Genomic DNA, 15,424 nt, shown 5'->3' with positions numbered 1-15,424 from the left:
ACAGGCAGACAGTAAATAGGGTTACATTGAAAAATTCCCCAAGTGGGGCCCCAAACTCTCCCTCTTACAATGCATAGATTGAAGCAGTGAACTAACTTACTCTTCCCTCTTAATTGCAATGAAAGTGAATAAAGATCAGGACCGAACCCTGCGAGTGCTCAAGCTCTTCTGGGTCTGGGATTTGGGGGGGGGGGGATCTACAACAGTGTTGCCTTTGAGAGCCCTTTGGGTGGAGAGAAATGTTGAGGGTAGAAGGAAACCATGGGGTGGGGGTGGGGGGGAACGGATCATATTTGAGTGCCGAGAAAGCTATTGGGAGCCTGTGAGGGTACTTTAAAGTGCAGGCCGTGGATGGCTGCCCCTTCATTGAGGCATATCCCTGAAGCAGTCACATTTGGGGGACGTGGGCAGGGCAGGGACCTGCCCAAGGCCGGAGCTTTCGAGGAGAGGGAGCAAGAAGGAAGAGTGGTGGGGAAGCTTCCCTGGAGTGGACCCTTTTCCCTGAGCTTCTCCTTTTAAGTAATGAAGTGTCTTGTGGATCAGTAAGTCTGTAGAGAACAAGCAGAAGTGCCAGTGGTACTTGTCAGATGCTGCGCCTGCGGAGGGCTCCCCACAGCCTCCAGTCCCCCCGTGCCGTCTTCAATTCCAGACTTTCAGGAAGCTGTCCCAGGAGCCAGTAGCTACGGCCATGCCGTCTGCGGTTACCCCCAAGCAGCTCACTCGGTTGTCATGACCAGACAGGATGCCTGAGTAAGGGAGGGAAAGAAAAGGGGACAGCTGTTTGCCTTAAAAGAGCCCCAGTAATTAAAGCCATTAGCGTAATAATGTGTTAACCAGGGATCCCCAATCTTTTTGAGCCTGGGCAGTGGGCACAACCACAAAATAGCTGCACCAAGATGCAGAGCTGCCAACCACAAAATGTTAGAGAATAAGGTTATGCATAACTCTAATAGTAATTTAATATTTCAAGCAGAATGTCTTTTATCAGGATGCTTTTTAAAATAAACATATGGTTTTCAAATAGATTATTGTATGCATATCTTCAGTTACACAGAGAAGAACCTTGTGTTACGGGGGCAGCTGCTGCCAAAGCAACATTTTTTGAAAAAATCTGCACAGCCGATCAGATCTTCAGCAGCCAATCAGAAGCCTTACTGTGGGATCCAGTGGGATTTTTGCTCAGTAGGGCTTCTGATTTGCTGCTGGCTATATATATAAAATAACAAAAATGAAGAAGTCCTTCTCCTTCTGCAAAAGCTTGCTGGAATAAGTTTGGCTTAGCCTGGTGTGGCAGCCTTATGGAAACGGACATCTGTCCCCTACACTAATCTCTGTGCCAACTCGAGTCACCTGACACGTTACTCCTGGTTTCCTCTCGAGCTCTGGAGAGGTTACGTCAGTGGTGGTCTGTTCCAAGCCCTTCTTAGTGGTGGCCTCGATTCTGTGCCTAGGACTGTCTCTTTCTGCCTGCCTTTTGTGAGAAATGTAAGGCTATTTACTCTAAAGCTACTTAGAAGGGAGTTTGGTTATTTATTTTTAAAAAAAATTGTTCTGGTTTTCTGTTAAAACCTGACTCTTACTGTGTGTGCCTGTATTGTTGATTTTTTTATATATATGTAAACCACCCGACTTGGCAACTACAACAGACTCCGTTATAATGAATGAAATTCCTATCACCGGTTACTTGCCTCTAACTTTGGGGGTGCTTGGAGTGAGCCCCCCCCCCGCCCATGATTGTAGGATATAGGCAGGTTGATATGGGAGAAGGCAATCCTGTTGATTTCATTTGTATTTTTTCGCATTTTTAAAATAGCTCTGAGGTGCTCAGGAGAAAGGTCGGCATAGAAACATACATATATTTTTTTTAAAATCTGAATTTTTAAGGCTCATTAGCAGTTGATAGGCCGCTTAAAATGGGTTATATCACTTCAGAAGACAGGAAGGAAGGAAGGGGGGGCTACATGTTTGAACATTTCCTCATAAAGAAATAATTTGTGTAGAAAATTGGTCTACTGGGAAAATCATCAGACATAATAAGAAATGTGGATTTTGAACCACCAAGAAATAATAAAAGTAACTCCAAGGTTTTGCCTCACAAGGCAAAATGTTAGCAAAACCAACGGTCATCAGCATCCCTCATAGTGAAGCGAGATCTATTTTTATATGAGTGGAGAGGGTTTTTTAAATATGAGGCAATAAGCCATGAAATTCCTCTCCCTGAGGCATTACAGTTTACCAACAGTTCAGACATACAATATCTATCTACCCAGTATATTTTATAGCCCCCTTCCTCCAAAGATCTCAGGGGCAGTGTATGTGGTTTTTCTAATGTTTATCCTCACAACAACCCTGTAAGGTAGATTAGCTTAAGAAAGAGCATTCAGGCTCACTTGGTGAGTTTTATGCTCAGTGGGGATTTGAACCTGGGTTTGTCAAGTCCTAATCTGACATCCTAACCACTACACCCCATTTTCCTTTTTTGTGTGTGGTAGAAATTTCTTTTGAAGTTACGTAGTTCTCATTTGTACAGAAAGTTGCACTCATCAAGTGTAAGTAATGAGAGAGGCTGTTTAGGAAAGTTCTAACTTCCGCAACGGAGAACAGGGAAGTTTCTAAACCTGGCTTCTGTGCCTGAAGGGATGCAGGCAGGACTGGGAGCAAAAGGCTTCACTCGCTTACCCACTCGCTCTGATTTTAGGGTGTCCCAGATGTTGCAGTTGAAGTCGTCATAGCCAGCCATCAGGAGGCGTCCGCTGCGGGAGAACGAGACGGAGGTAATACCGCAGATGATGCTCTCATGGGAGTAAACTAGGAGCTGCTGGTCCGCTCGGATGTCAAAGAGGCGGCAAGTAGCGTCATCAGACCCAGTGCAGATGGCGTCGCCATTGGGGAAGAACTGAGCAGAACCAGATGGTAATGGTCATCTCATTCCTTTGGATCCTCTTCTGCCTCCCCTCTAAACTATTTCATCCCCATTATTTATTTCTGGCCTGGATTCCCCTCCCCAAGTGGGGCAGTCAGGTCATTTTATTCTCTGGACAATGGTTTTACAGGGACATGGCAATGTATACTTCCAAAGCAAATCACAGAAGCAACATTCAACAACCTTGTCCCATCCCATCTCACTATCTCCACAGATAAACGTTTGTGGAGTAACCACATTCAGTGCAAAAGTAATCCACATTGTGCGAATTACAGTTTGCATTGGGGGCCCCGTTTGGAGTCAGGCCCTGGACCTCTGCCTCAAAGGCTGGCCTTGCTGCCACCACTGGTCCCTGAGCTCGGACAACAGTCCTTGGCCCCCTGGTGATACATACGTTGATGGCATTGATATCCGACTCGTGCCCTGTCAATGTCTGACGGCAGGCCCCATCCCGGATATCCCACAACTTGGCAGTGGCATCACAGGCTCCAGAAATGAACAGATTAAAGTCTGGGGCGACAGCCAGGCTCATGCAGTCTCCAGTGTGACCGATGAAGGTGGCCTTCTGCATTCCCGTTTCAATGTCCCAGAGGATACTGCAATACACAAGAACAATGTTAGTGGGGCATAGCAATGCCCTTGTGCTATCAAGGTTACCCCATGAGCCATCAATCACAGTTGGCCCCACATGGTGAGGCCAGGAGATCTCCTGGAATTACAGGATCTCCAAACAACAAAGATTAGTTCCCCTGAAGAAAACGACTGCTTTGGAGGGTGGGCTGTGAGGCATTATCCTCTGCCGAGGTCCCTGCCCAGGCTCCACCCCCAAATCTCCAGGAATTTCCCAACCCTCAGTAGCAGCTGGCACCACCCACCCTTTTACGCCACCAGTCATAGCTGCCCCCCCCCCATCTTGTGCCCCTCCCTTTTTTGCTGCTGCTGCTGCTGGGAGCAAGGTAAGCACCACTCAGCCAATCAGGCAGGGAATGGTCCATTTCCCAAAGACTTGCATTCTAGCAGGTCCACTTCATTGCTACCCTGTGCATCCAAACTCCTCCCCAAACCTCGTCGCCATCTCTCCTTGCTGATAGCTGACTTAGCAGGTGTGGACTCCCAGCACCTCCTCCTAAGAATCTAGACACCTCCCCGCTCTTTCTATTTTTGAGCGATAGTGCAGAGAGCTGCCCCCATCCTGCCCAGAGCTTTCTGATGCGGGTTTGAATCCCTGCTCTGCCATGGAAGCTTACTGGGTGGCCTTGGGTCAGTCACACACCCTCAGCCTAACTTACCTCACAGGGTTGTTGTGAGGATGAAATGGAGGAAAGGAGAACATGTAAATTACTTTGGGTGGGTAGAAATGAAGTAAGTAAATAAATACATGCAAAGAAATGGAGTTAATGGTGTGGGTATTTGGTCATGGCTGGCACCAGTAGAGGGACAGGCTCTGTCTGGTGCCCACTTGGATCCCTCCATGCTAAAAGCCATTGTTATTATAAGTCTCATCTTGCTTCTTTGCAACCCAAGATATAGGACTTTGCTTGCTCCAGGGACAGTTTAATGTCCTAATCCGCCCAGTCCAAAGAGGCAACTGCCTTGGGTGACTTCAAGGGCCATTTGCTTCGGCTCTCTCTTCGTGAAGACTGAGGAATGCTGTCAGAGTTCAATTTCTGGTCTTATGCCAGGAGGCAGAGGCAGACGGGAAGGGCGGGCCGAGGTGCAGAACTCCAGAAAGGCTCTGCAGCTGCACACACTGGGCAGGAATGGATTTCTTACTTCTCTTGCAGGGCTCTGTGGCTGTTTGGCCTAGTGGAGAAAGCCCATGGGTACTTTCTGAATTGTAAGGACAGGAAGTGGGCGTCACAAAATGGCTGCCATGGAGGGATGCTAGCTGCAGGCAGCGACTTGCCAGGACCGACCTGGGTGGCGAGAACAGCACTGGCAAATACACTGGCAGTGCCATGGTGCTCACAAGCATCACATTCAGGGAACTGTTCGTTCTCCTGGTGCATTTGACAATATGGCTCCCGTTTAAGGTTGCCTGGCAGTTCTGTCTCTGGAGGACTGAATGTTGCAGTTTCTTTCCTCTTTATGTAAAACGACTCTTTTGCAAATGCAGCCCCCAGGACTGCTGCATCAGGGAAGAGAACAGGTGTAGGTGTGAGTGTGTCTGTCTGTCTGTCTCTCTCTCTGTGTGTGAACGCTAAGTATTTCCTCCCCTACCATTTTCTTTCTGGAAGAAGCCCCCCCCCCTCCATGCAGCTGTTTTTACCTCTGCCAAGTACCTGTATGTTTTCCCTAGCAGATTTGTAGTGACTTTCCTCAGAAAGTCAACGGCAGGGGAGGAACAGGCAAAAGTCCCCACTCCCTGTCTCTCTCCCTACCACAATCTCCTCTTTGATAAAGCAACCCCAGAGTTTACATAAAATGGAAGAAACTGTCATGTGCAGTTGAGCCTTTCAACCTGGGGAGGAGCACGGGAGAGAAGAGGCAGCGCCTAGCAAATCTGTGATGCTGAAAGAGCCTCTCAGGAAGAGACTGAACACTCCTCGGTGAAAGCGGGGAACAGCGCTTGGCACGCCTGGCTTTGCTTGGTGCCCTGGAGCTGAGGCTTGTGGACATGGAGTAAAGCCGTCTGGGAAAGCTGCCTTTCGGTTCTCAGCTGACTGGGAGCAGGATGTGTTTTGTAGGCACACTGCTTCAAGTGTGGGCAGATCTCATGACAGAGAGGCACTCACCATGTGGTGTCCCCAGAGCTGGTCACGATGGTGTTGTCATCCAGGAATCGGCAGCAGGAGAGGTAACCTGCAGGGAAGAGAGAACAGAAGTCAGGGGAGGGGGGAAGGGGCTTCGAGAGGAGGCAAGGAAGGCGGGCGGGTGCAGGACTGAGTTTTCACGTGAGATGCCAACTTTGCCCGATTGGCATCAGTTAAATCTTACACTAAGCTGCTCCACTGCCATCTTCGGGGGTGCAGGCATGAGCCACCCAGAGCCCAGGAGAAGGGAGCACAGGCAGGTGGTAGCCAACACTGCCACCCAAAGCTCCGGCTGGAGAGAGCCAGTCTAGCTGCCGGCAGAGAGGAGGCGGCCAGGCGCAGGGGCTGCGAGGGACTCCCTCCCCTCCCCATCCCCCAGCATCTTTGAAAACTGCCATTCCCAGGTAAAAGTGTCCCCAGCCTTGGGTTTGAACCCGTGCCCAGCTCTTCGTTTAGCTTGACCCTCAGGTCTGGGAGGCACAAATTTGAAGCCTCCCTCTGCCATAGAGAAGTCACCTTGGGCCAATCAAACATTCTCAGCCTAACCCACCTCACAGGGTTGTTGTGAGGATAGAAATGGAAAAGAGGAGAACAAGGTAAGTCACTTTGGGGTCCCACTGGGGAAAGAGGTGGGGTATAACTGAAGTAAGTAAATATTTCATTGTTTTGATGATTTCATTAATTGCTTTTTCAATATCTGTAAGTTGCTTTGAACACAGCAATGGCATACACTTATCCCCGTGCTTTCAAGAATTTCTTCACAATCCTAAGGGCTAGAAACTTGTTGTTATACAAATGAAAGATGAAAGTCTCAAGGAGCGGAATTCTGCACCCAGTCCACATTTTATGCTTCGTTTGTGGAGCTTGTGTGAGCTGGTGCTTCTGCACATGGTTATGACTCAGAGGCTGAAGGTCAATCACCTGCGTGGGCTGAGAGCTCCCGGCTGACTTTCACCGTCCCTTCGCGACTCTTGAGGTTGTAGATGGAGCACACATTGTCAAGACCTCCGCAGGCCACAAAATTCCCAGATGGGGCATAGGCACAGGTCATGACCCAGGAGGAGCGGAGAGGGATGGCATGAACCTGGGGACAGAGGACAGGAACCCAGAGTGAGTCCAGGCCCTTGCCGCAAAGACTGGTGTTGTGGCAGCTAGAAGGGGAGTGCCAGAGTCTTCATTCTGGCCTTGGCGTTTCTGCCTGTTCATTTATTGTTTATTTTCTGTGCCCCCCGATGTGCCATGGCACCCGCCAGTTTATTTCCTGGCATCCCCTTGGTTCTTCCCAACAGCATTTCTTTCTGCAAAACAAAGAAACAGTCCTGGCTTTTTCCCATCTTACTAGAGCATGAAATGCTTCAGAAATAGACTTACCATTTGCTCAACCTCACTGGGCAAACTTCTGCCCAATTCTTCATCCCTTGTGCTCGGTCAGTTGAGCAGTGGGAGAAAAATAGAATGATTTCACTGTGTTGAATGATGCTCTAGGAATTTCTCCGATCTCTATGGTCTTTACCATAGAGCCTGGAGGGATTCCTAAAGCACCATGTGCCACAGTGATGTCATCCCCCCATTGTCTCCCATTGCTCCATTGAGTAAGAACAAGGCCAGGAGCGAAGGCAAATGATGAAGACCTGGAAATGTCACCATGTCCTGCTCCCCCTCTTGATGACCCCCCCCCTTCAAGGCTTGCTAACCTTATTCAGAAAAACCTGGAAGGCTTCACCCTTTGCCAGCTGCAGCCATTTGGAGTAAGCGGCCTCCATTATAGGCTTAGAACCTTCTAGCATTTCATGGAACTTCTCAGCCATTTCATGATTGGTGTCCTCCGTGGCAGCCTTTTTGTGGCTGTGCCCAGTACCCATTCCTTTTTTTTTTTAAATAAAGATTTTTATTGGGTAGGTTGACACATGTAATACATAATACATAATATAACTGTATATACCCCTTTATGTGTGTGTGTGTGTGTGTGTGTGTGTCCCCACCCCTCCCCTCCCCCTTTTCTTTAGGACCCCCAACAGCACTATAACCTCTTTATTTCTTATCATTAACTCTATTCTATTATTTGTCTCTATTATCATAGATAAAGCTCATATATATCCTCTATAAATCTTAGTAACTATCCAGAGACCACAGTTGTCCTTTCACATCCCAGTTATTTTCCAAATAGTCTTTAAATTTTCCCCAGTCACTTAAAAATTCACTTGGACTTTGTTCTTTCAGCTGTCTTATCATTTTATCCATCTCCGCCATGTACAACAGTTTTTGAATCCAATCTTCAGTTTCTGGTATCTCTTCTTGCTTCCAATATTGTGCATATAGTAATCTTGCTGCCACTGTCATGTAAAATACCAATGTCCTGTCTCTGACATTGACTTTATCTATATTTAGTCCTAGTAATAGCAGTTCAGGGCTCTTCAACAACTTACTTTTCATAATTAATAACATTTCTGCATAGATCTTAGACCAATAAAGCTTCGCTTTTTCACACGTCCACCACATATGGTAAAAAGAACCTTCATGTTTTTTTACATTTCCAGCATTTGTTAGGCATGGCATTACTTACATTTGCTAATTTTTTCGGTGTTAAATACCACCTATACAACATCTTAAATCCATTCTCTTTTAAATTTACACATGTAGATATTTTCATTGTATTTTTCCATCGATATTCCCATGCCTCCATTGTAATTTCTTTATTGAAATTTACTGCCCACTTCACCATTTGAGTTTTGACTGTCTCCTCTGTATACCATTTCAATAAAAGTTTATACGTCTTAGAAATCATTTTTGTTCCCCCTCCAAATAAGAGTGAATTCTGAATTTTTACTTTTAAAACCCACTTTTCTCTTATCAGATTCAAACAAATCCCATTCCTGAAGCTCCAGAAGAATCCATAACACATTCAACAAGTCTGAGGACCCCTGGGCTTACCTTGTTGGTTGTGTATGTGTCCCACACAATGAGTTTCCCATCTTGTGAGGCACTGACCAGGAGCCTGAGGGAGATGACCAGAGTGGTGTTAGTATGGCTGCGTGGGCAAATGCCTGCCGGCCCCGCCTCTCAGAGCAGAACCCCTGGCCTCACCCCACCCCACGGCTTTCCCTCAGTGATATCAGGGTGTTTCAGGTCAGTCCCTTTTCTACCACACTCGCAGTATGCACAATCTAGCAGATACAGGATGGCAGCAAGGCGGGTCCCCCTTTCTGCCCCTTTTCAGAGCACGCCTGTGATTTAGAATCCTGGATCTCCCCCCCCCGCCCCCATTATTATTTATATGATTATTCAGGTTCATCAAGATACGGCATATTATGTTCCACAGAAGATTTCTGGTGATACGAGTAGGGTTGCCAACTCCAGGCTGGGAAATTTTTGAGATTTGGAGGTGGAGAACTGGGGAGGGCAGGATATAATGCCACAGAGTTCACAATCACCACCCAAAGAAGCCATTTTCTCTGGGGAAACTGATCTCTGTAGTCTAGAGATCCATTGTAATTCAAGCAGATCTCCAGGTCCCATCTGGAAATTGGCAACCGTCCTGATACAGACCTCCAGCTGCCCCTGTCCCCCAGGAACAGATTTCAGAGGGCATTTTGGGCCATAGCAGGAAGGGGCGGGAGGAAGCTGTTCTCTGCAGATGGAAATCCTTCCCTCAGTGGATATGTTTGGCAGGATCCAAGCCAGAGTGCTTTACAGAATATGCCCCCCAAAGGCAGATCTCTCCTGCAAGAGTTTTACAATCTATGTTCTGATAGTGGAATGGAAGAGCATGAGACACCAGGGCACGGCAAGTCAGGAATACAGAGCAACGCGTGACACAAACTGAGGCATCATTTCTGTTAGGGATGAGGACGAAGACATTAGGGCAAAAGATTTTGAGGAAATCCAAGCTCTGAAAGCAGGGCTGGAACTACTTATTTATTTATTCCCAAATAAATTAAAACCCCACCCCTGCAAGTCCGCTCTGAACCACTTAGCTCATTCATCTATCATGAACTGACTGTGATATTTGCATTTTAACATTACCCTCCCCCTTTACTACCACCTGACTGGTAAATTAGGGACTGTGCTGGACGCTTTCCCCAGGGCAGGAGACACCAGCCGAGTTCAGAATCCCGTTTTGCCTATAAACATGAGCTGAGAAAGCGGCTAGATTCCAAAGTGCAGTTAGTGGTTCTCCCACCAGATAATATGCATAGCTGAGGCAAATGTCCCTCGACCTTGGGCACCCAAGGCAGTTGCCTCTTTTGACAGGGCGGATTAGGATCTTCAAACAGCTCTGGAGCTAGCAAGCCGACCGGGCCCAGCGACCCCTGGGCCGAACTACAGGTGCTGCTTGGCTCAGGCCTGAGCCTTAGCAATGAGAACAATGGGTGCGAGCTTGCCCTGAGCTGCTCCTCAGCTGTGGCCCATCAGGACCTCCCAGCAAGTTGAAGAGCCAGCCTGGCCCCAGCTGGAAGGGAATAGCAGGGCCCTCATGGTGCTGAGCCAGGGGGACATTTCTGGCACAAGGGCCAGCAGACAGAGAGAACAGGGGTGACTGCATACTTGGAGTCTGTGGACCAGTGACAAGCATAGATCTTGGCCAGGTGCCCTCGCAGAGTCCGCCGTGTACGCATCTGTATGCGGCCAATCACATCTACTCCAGAGCAAAGCTGCAGGTTGAAAAAGTTTTATTTAGTTCTGATGAAGAATGGCTTGGGGAAAGGGACCCCCCCACACACACACAAGTGTGAGAGTGATGTCAGCTACATCTTCTCATACACACTCTGTCCAGATGTGGCCATATATTACCCCAATCCCTTTTACCTGACTAAGTGTAGTGTCAGCAACAGCTTTCCGAGCTTCCTGCAAAGAAAGGAAAGAGAAAAGAGACAAAGTCGGAGTTAAATGGTAGCAAGAAGAATGGAGATTTCTTGTACATTTTCGGAAAAAATGGGACCAAAATTCCCTGCCCTCTAAGTAAGGTTAACCCCATTCCAATATCTTTGCTTCTTTAAAGTCAGGGACAGATCTATCCTCCAAGGAGCTGCACGGAAGATATAATCACAACTGTGCTTGTATTCTGCTCTCAAGACAGATTAATTAATGCCCCTCTCAGAGCGGTGAGCAATGTCGGTGCGTGGTTATCCCCACAATACAGCTGGGGAGCTGGGCGGAGAGGAGAGGGTTACCCAAGGCTGCCTGCTGAGCTCAGGGCAGTCCTGGGAATCAAACCATCCGAGTGCCGGTTTAACCACTGGAGGGGAAGGGATTCTTCCATTTTTAGCCTTATAAAGTAGACCAGGACAAAAGACTATAACTGGCCCCAAACCACCCAGTAAGCTTCAAAACTGAGTGAAGATTTGAACCAGGGCCTCCCAAACCCTGATTATCCCTGGGGTGGGTGGTGGCGTGGGTCTCCACAGCCTGGCCAAGGGGAAAGGACATCACCCTCCCCATATACAAACGGGGTCTAGTCCTCATTGATTCCTGGTACCCCTCCTCTACCTGCACCTTCTCAGTTCTTTCATCCAAGGCTGGATTTGCATTACGTTTTTAGACCACACGCCAGCAAAATTTAGGGCGAAACTAGAGAGACATAAGGTAGCAGAATGACATGGCACGTCCTCCTCTCATCAAATATGGCCCACTTCATGGCAGTTGCCAAATCTCCTTTTTTCCCATCTTTGTCAGGTTAGGCTACGTGTTCCCTTCCTCTCAGCCCATGTCCTAGACATGGGGGTCCATGCAACGGTCACCTCCAGGTTGGACTACTGCAACTCGCTCTATGCTGGGCAAGACGAGCAAGACGAGCAAGACGATTAGCAAAGTTGCAGCAGGCAGCTCGGGGAGGGGGGGAATACTCTAGAGAAAGCTAAGAAAGTTGCAGCTGCCCACCCCCAAAGATCATTGAGAGCAGGCTTGCGACTAGAGAAACGATTTGCAAACGCAGGCTTTCTCTGACTTTTAAGGCAGCGATCCTAACAGTTCTAACAGAGAGGGGAGGACTTCACCGACATGTCAGCTTTCTCCAGAGCATCCCCCACCCCCCAGCAAGACGATTTGCAAAAGCTGCTGTCGTAGGCTTTCTCCGTCTCTTCAGGCAGCCGTGCTAACGGAGAGGGGAAGGAACAGAAGGAAAAGGGGTGTGGGAGAGGGACTTCAGTACCCAGAAAGACTTGCGAAAATGATCAAGTGCCGTTCGCGTGGAAGATGTCACTTGTAGCGAGGCTCTTACAATGTCATTTTAAAAGCCTGAAAAGTTACTTGCATAACTTTGGCGTCATGAGAGCTCAGATTATTCCACATGCAGCTACAAAGTTATGCAAATATCTTCCCACTGGGGGTTCTTCAGGCTTAGGGAAAAGGCTGCAGGGGGGAGAAGGAGACCCCCCCCCATTTCTACGCATTCCACCAGTCATCAACAAAATCAGCTTCTCAGGCTTTTAAAGTGACAATCTTGATGTGTGACTCAGGTCAAAGCCAGGATCCCGGAGACCGTGCATTATGTCAATATATTGTGTAGCTTAGTCCTTAGTCACACCTGAGGGCCACTGATGGCACTTAGCAATGATTAGCTGAAGTTCCCTTGATTTCCTTGGAAGATGCTCAGTTCTTCTGTTTGCTCAAACTGGATTGGCACCTGGGCTTTTTTTCAGCAGGAACGTGGTGGAATGGAGTTCCGGAACCTCTTGAAAATGGTCACATGGCCGGTGGCCCCGCCCCCTGATCTCCAGACAGAGGGGAGTTGAGATTGCCCTCCACACTGCCAAGCGGCGCGGAGGGCAATCTCAGCTCCCCTCTGTCTGGAGATCAGGGGGCGGGGCCACCAGCCATGTGACCATTTTCTCCGAGGGCAACCCACAGAGTTCCACCACCTCTTTCCCCAGAAAAAAAGCCCAGATTGGCTCCTATTATTCCCTTGGGAATTGTAGTTTTACTAATAGAGCAAGTGATTGTGAATGGAGAATTTGTGGCTCCTTTGTCAAACGACAATTCCCAGAGTTGTCTGGTGGAAGCCAGGCCAGCAGGATGTGTGCGTAACCAAGACGGATTTGTAGTGGAGAAGCAGCCTGAGAATTCCATTCCTAACCTTGCGGGCTATTTCATGTGTCGCTTCCCAGAGGAGGCACGATGGCTTCTGGCTTCTGCAAAGCAGGGACTGGGGGGTGTTTGTAGAAAGGCCCGTCAGCCTCGTCCTTACCTCAATCTGCTTCTTCAGCTCCTCCGCCTCCTTCTTCATCTGCTCTATTTCACTCATCTTGACAGACTAGCCTGAGGCCTCCCTCTTGTGGTCAGCTGGGTCCTGTGAGGAGGGGAGAGACCGAGGGTCAGGCATGCCACCTCTTTGATGTGCCCCTAGGTCTGTCTAGCATATTTTTACCCCACCTTTCCTCCAAGGAGCTCAGGGCAGTAGATGGGGCAATGTCTCCCTCTTCCATTTTTATCCTCACAACAACCCTTAGGGTTGCCAGCCTCCAGGTGGGGGCTGCAGATCTCCCTGAACTACACCTGATCTCCAGACTACAGAGGTCCGCTCCCCTGGAGAAAACAGTAGCGTTGGAGGGGGGACTCTGGCATTATGTGCTGCCACGGTCACACTCCTGCCCAAACCCTGCTCCTACTCCAGGTTCTACTCCCCAAATATCCAGAGATTTCCCACCCTGGTAGATTACGCTAGTTTAGGGTTGTCGATTCCAGGTTATGAAATTCCTGGAGATTTGAGGGTGGAGCCTGGGTGGGTGGCGTTTGCGGAGGGGAGTATAATACCATGAAGGCCACCCTCTGAGGCTTTCATTTCCTCCAGGGGAGCAGATTTCTGTAGTCTGGAAACGAATTGTAAGTCCAGGAGATATCCAGGCCCTGACAGGAGGATGGCAACCCTAGGCTAGGCAGAGAGCGTGACTATCACCGGCGATGCTTCTCACATCATGACGAAGAGGTTCAGCAAGTGAATAAACCATGTTCAACAGCCATGGCTGCGTTTGAGTCAAGCTCTGGCTGTTTTTCTGTTGCGGCCATTTGGCTCAAACTGCTACAAAGCAACTTGGCCGCTGTGTGGAATCGCTGCGGGGTTTCTGTTTCATTGCCTTTCAAGTCATTTGTGTACCTGTGCTGTAGGTGAAAATAATTCTCCCCCAGGGTTATGATGGTAGGGTAAGGTAATGAAATGACACTGCGGGTAGCAGAACCCTTGTAAGGCTGCACAAATAAGTTCATGAGCAAAATAACCTTATGCTCACCAAATGGTGAGGGTTTTTTTAAAATGCAGTTTTAATTTATAAACACGGGCTGTCTAATTAATTTTGTCTGCGATAGTCCACCTTGATGTTCTGACAAGCTCCGAAACATGGGAGACCCTTCACACGGACAGCTAAACCATAGCTCCGTGCTGTCCCCTTGACCACTTCCTCTCCATTCCTTCGTTCTTCCTTTCTGCCCAAATTACTGTCAGTTTCTCTTCTTCCCGTTGCCAGATCTCTTCCACTCTGCCCAGCCTTGCCCCTTTCCGTTTATGCTGTCTTTGGGGCAAAGTTCCCATCATTTTTGCTCCTAAGCCTTGAAGGGTAGCTTCCTCTGCAGACACATGCAAGTGAGTTTGATTTCTGTGCTGCAACAAGCATTATCTTCTAATTATTTCATAGAATCATAAGGTTGGAAGGGACCTCTAGGGTCATCTAGTCCAACCTCCTGCACAATGCAGGAAATTCACAACTACCCACCCCCCAACTGCCCCAGTGACCCCTGCTCCATTCCCAGAAGATGGCAAAATGTTTATTTAAAACATTTCTACCCTGCTTTTCTCCTGTGCACAGGACAAAAAAGCAGCTTAGCTTTCTCAGTGCTGTGTGTACACAATATCAAGCCACAACCTTTTCATTTGTCTCTGGGTTGCCAATAGCCCTGGAGGGGAAAAAAGTACTATCCCTATCAGGTGGCATGAACAGGTTCCCTGCCCTGATTTTACAGGCCAAACTGACGAGCAAGTGCTAAACAGTAAGAATACATTGGTACCCTCTGGTGACATCTGAGAAAAACTGTTCAAGGAATGAATTTCCCCCGCACATTGACATTAGAGTCATCATGAGGACTAGAAATTAGTCTTGGCTGGTTTATTTTTCAGTTCTGGACTACATCTCTCTTCTAGCTGCCAAGCTCAAACTGGTATTTGACTTTTCCCCACACACTGCCCCCAAAGAGATAATCAACTATGTCAAAACTGCTGCCATGGTACAAATACATCATTGATTTCCTCCTGGCTGTCAGACATTTATTAAACTGACAAGACTGCCTTTTGGATGAAGGAATTTTTGTCTTTCAGAAACCAAAGGCATATCTGCAAAGCCTCCCTCCATTCAAAAAATCTCCAGCAGCTGCTATTAGGATCAGAGCAGAGAATCAAGGAAGGACTCTGTCTTGGAACCAGATGCTCAGAGGCAGGGAGCTGAACTGAAAGGAGAACTTATGCTGGGGATGATAAATTATTATGTAGACCCCAGAAAACCAATTAAAGGCTTCCATGTTTGGGCCGTTAATAGAGTCTATCATTTGGCATAGAAAGTGTGATTATAGGTGATTGTGAGCTGGTTCTGCTGGCTGGTGTGTGTGCAGGAATGAAAATAATAAAAGCATACACTTGGATTATATTTAGAAAAGAAATGGGAGTTCTTTATTGCAGGAACTCCATACTCTGATAGGAAAGGAGGAGAGACAGATCCTAACTGTCTATCTAGCCTAAGGATGGACATGAATGACAGGGCAAGGCCTA

General features: G+C 48.0%; 1 protein-coding gene across 2 annotated transcripts; it reads right to left on the bottom strand.

Moving 5' to 3' along the window:
• Positions 1-639: 639 nt before the first annotated feature.
• On the bottom strand, positions 640-12,916 carry GNB3 (G protein subunit beta 3). 2 transcript variants are annotated; one of them, XM_055002498.1, is made up of 9 exons: positions 12,860-12,916; positions 10,483-10,521; positions 10,222-10,328; positions 8,608-8,671; positions 6,598-6,760; positions 5,659-5,725; positions 3,318-3,519; positions 2,680-2,896; positions 640-746 (listed from the first exon to the last, which is right to left on the bottom strand). In XM_055002498.1, the coding sequence occupies exons 1-9, from the start codon at positions 12,914-12,916 to the stop codon at positions 640-642; spliced, it is 1,023 nt and encodes a 340-aa protein (XP_054858473.1). The 2 variants fall into 2 exon arrangements, with proteins under 2 accessions (XP_054858473.1, XP_054858474.1); XM_055002499.1 differs by lacking the exon at positions 10,483-10,521.
• Positions 12,917-15,424: the final 2,508 nt, after the last annotated feature.

The sequence above is a fragment of the Eublepharis macularius genome, chromosome 18 (genome assembly GCF_028583425.1).
Source record: "Eublepharis macularius isolate TG4126 chromosome 18, MPM_Emac_v1.0, whole genome shotgun sequence".
NCBI lineage: Eukaryota > Metazoa > Chordata > Lepidosauria > Squamata > Eublepharidae > Eublepharis > Eublepharis macularius.
This window is presented reverse-complemented; position numbering and strand designations above follow the sequence as displayed.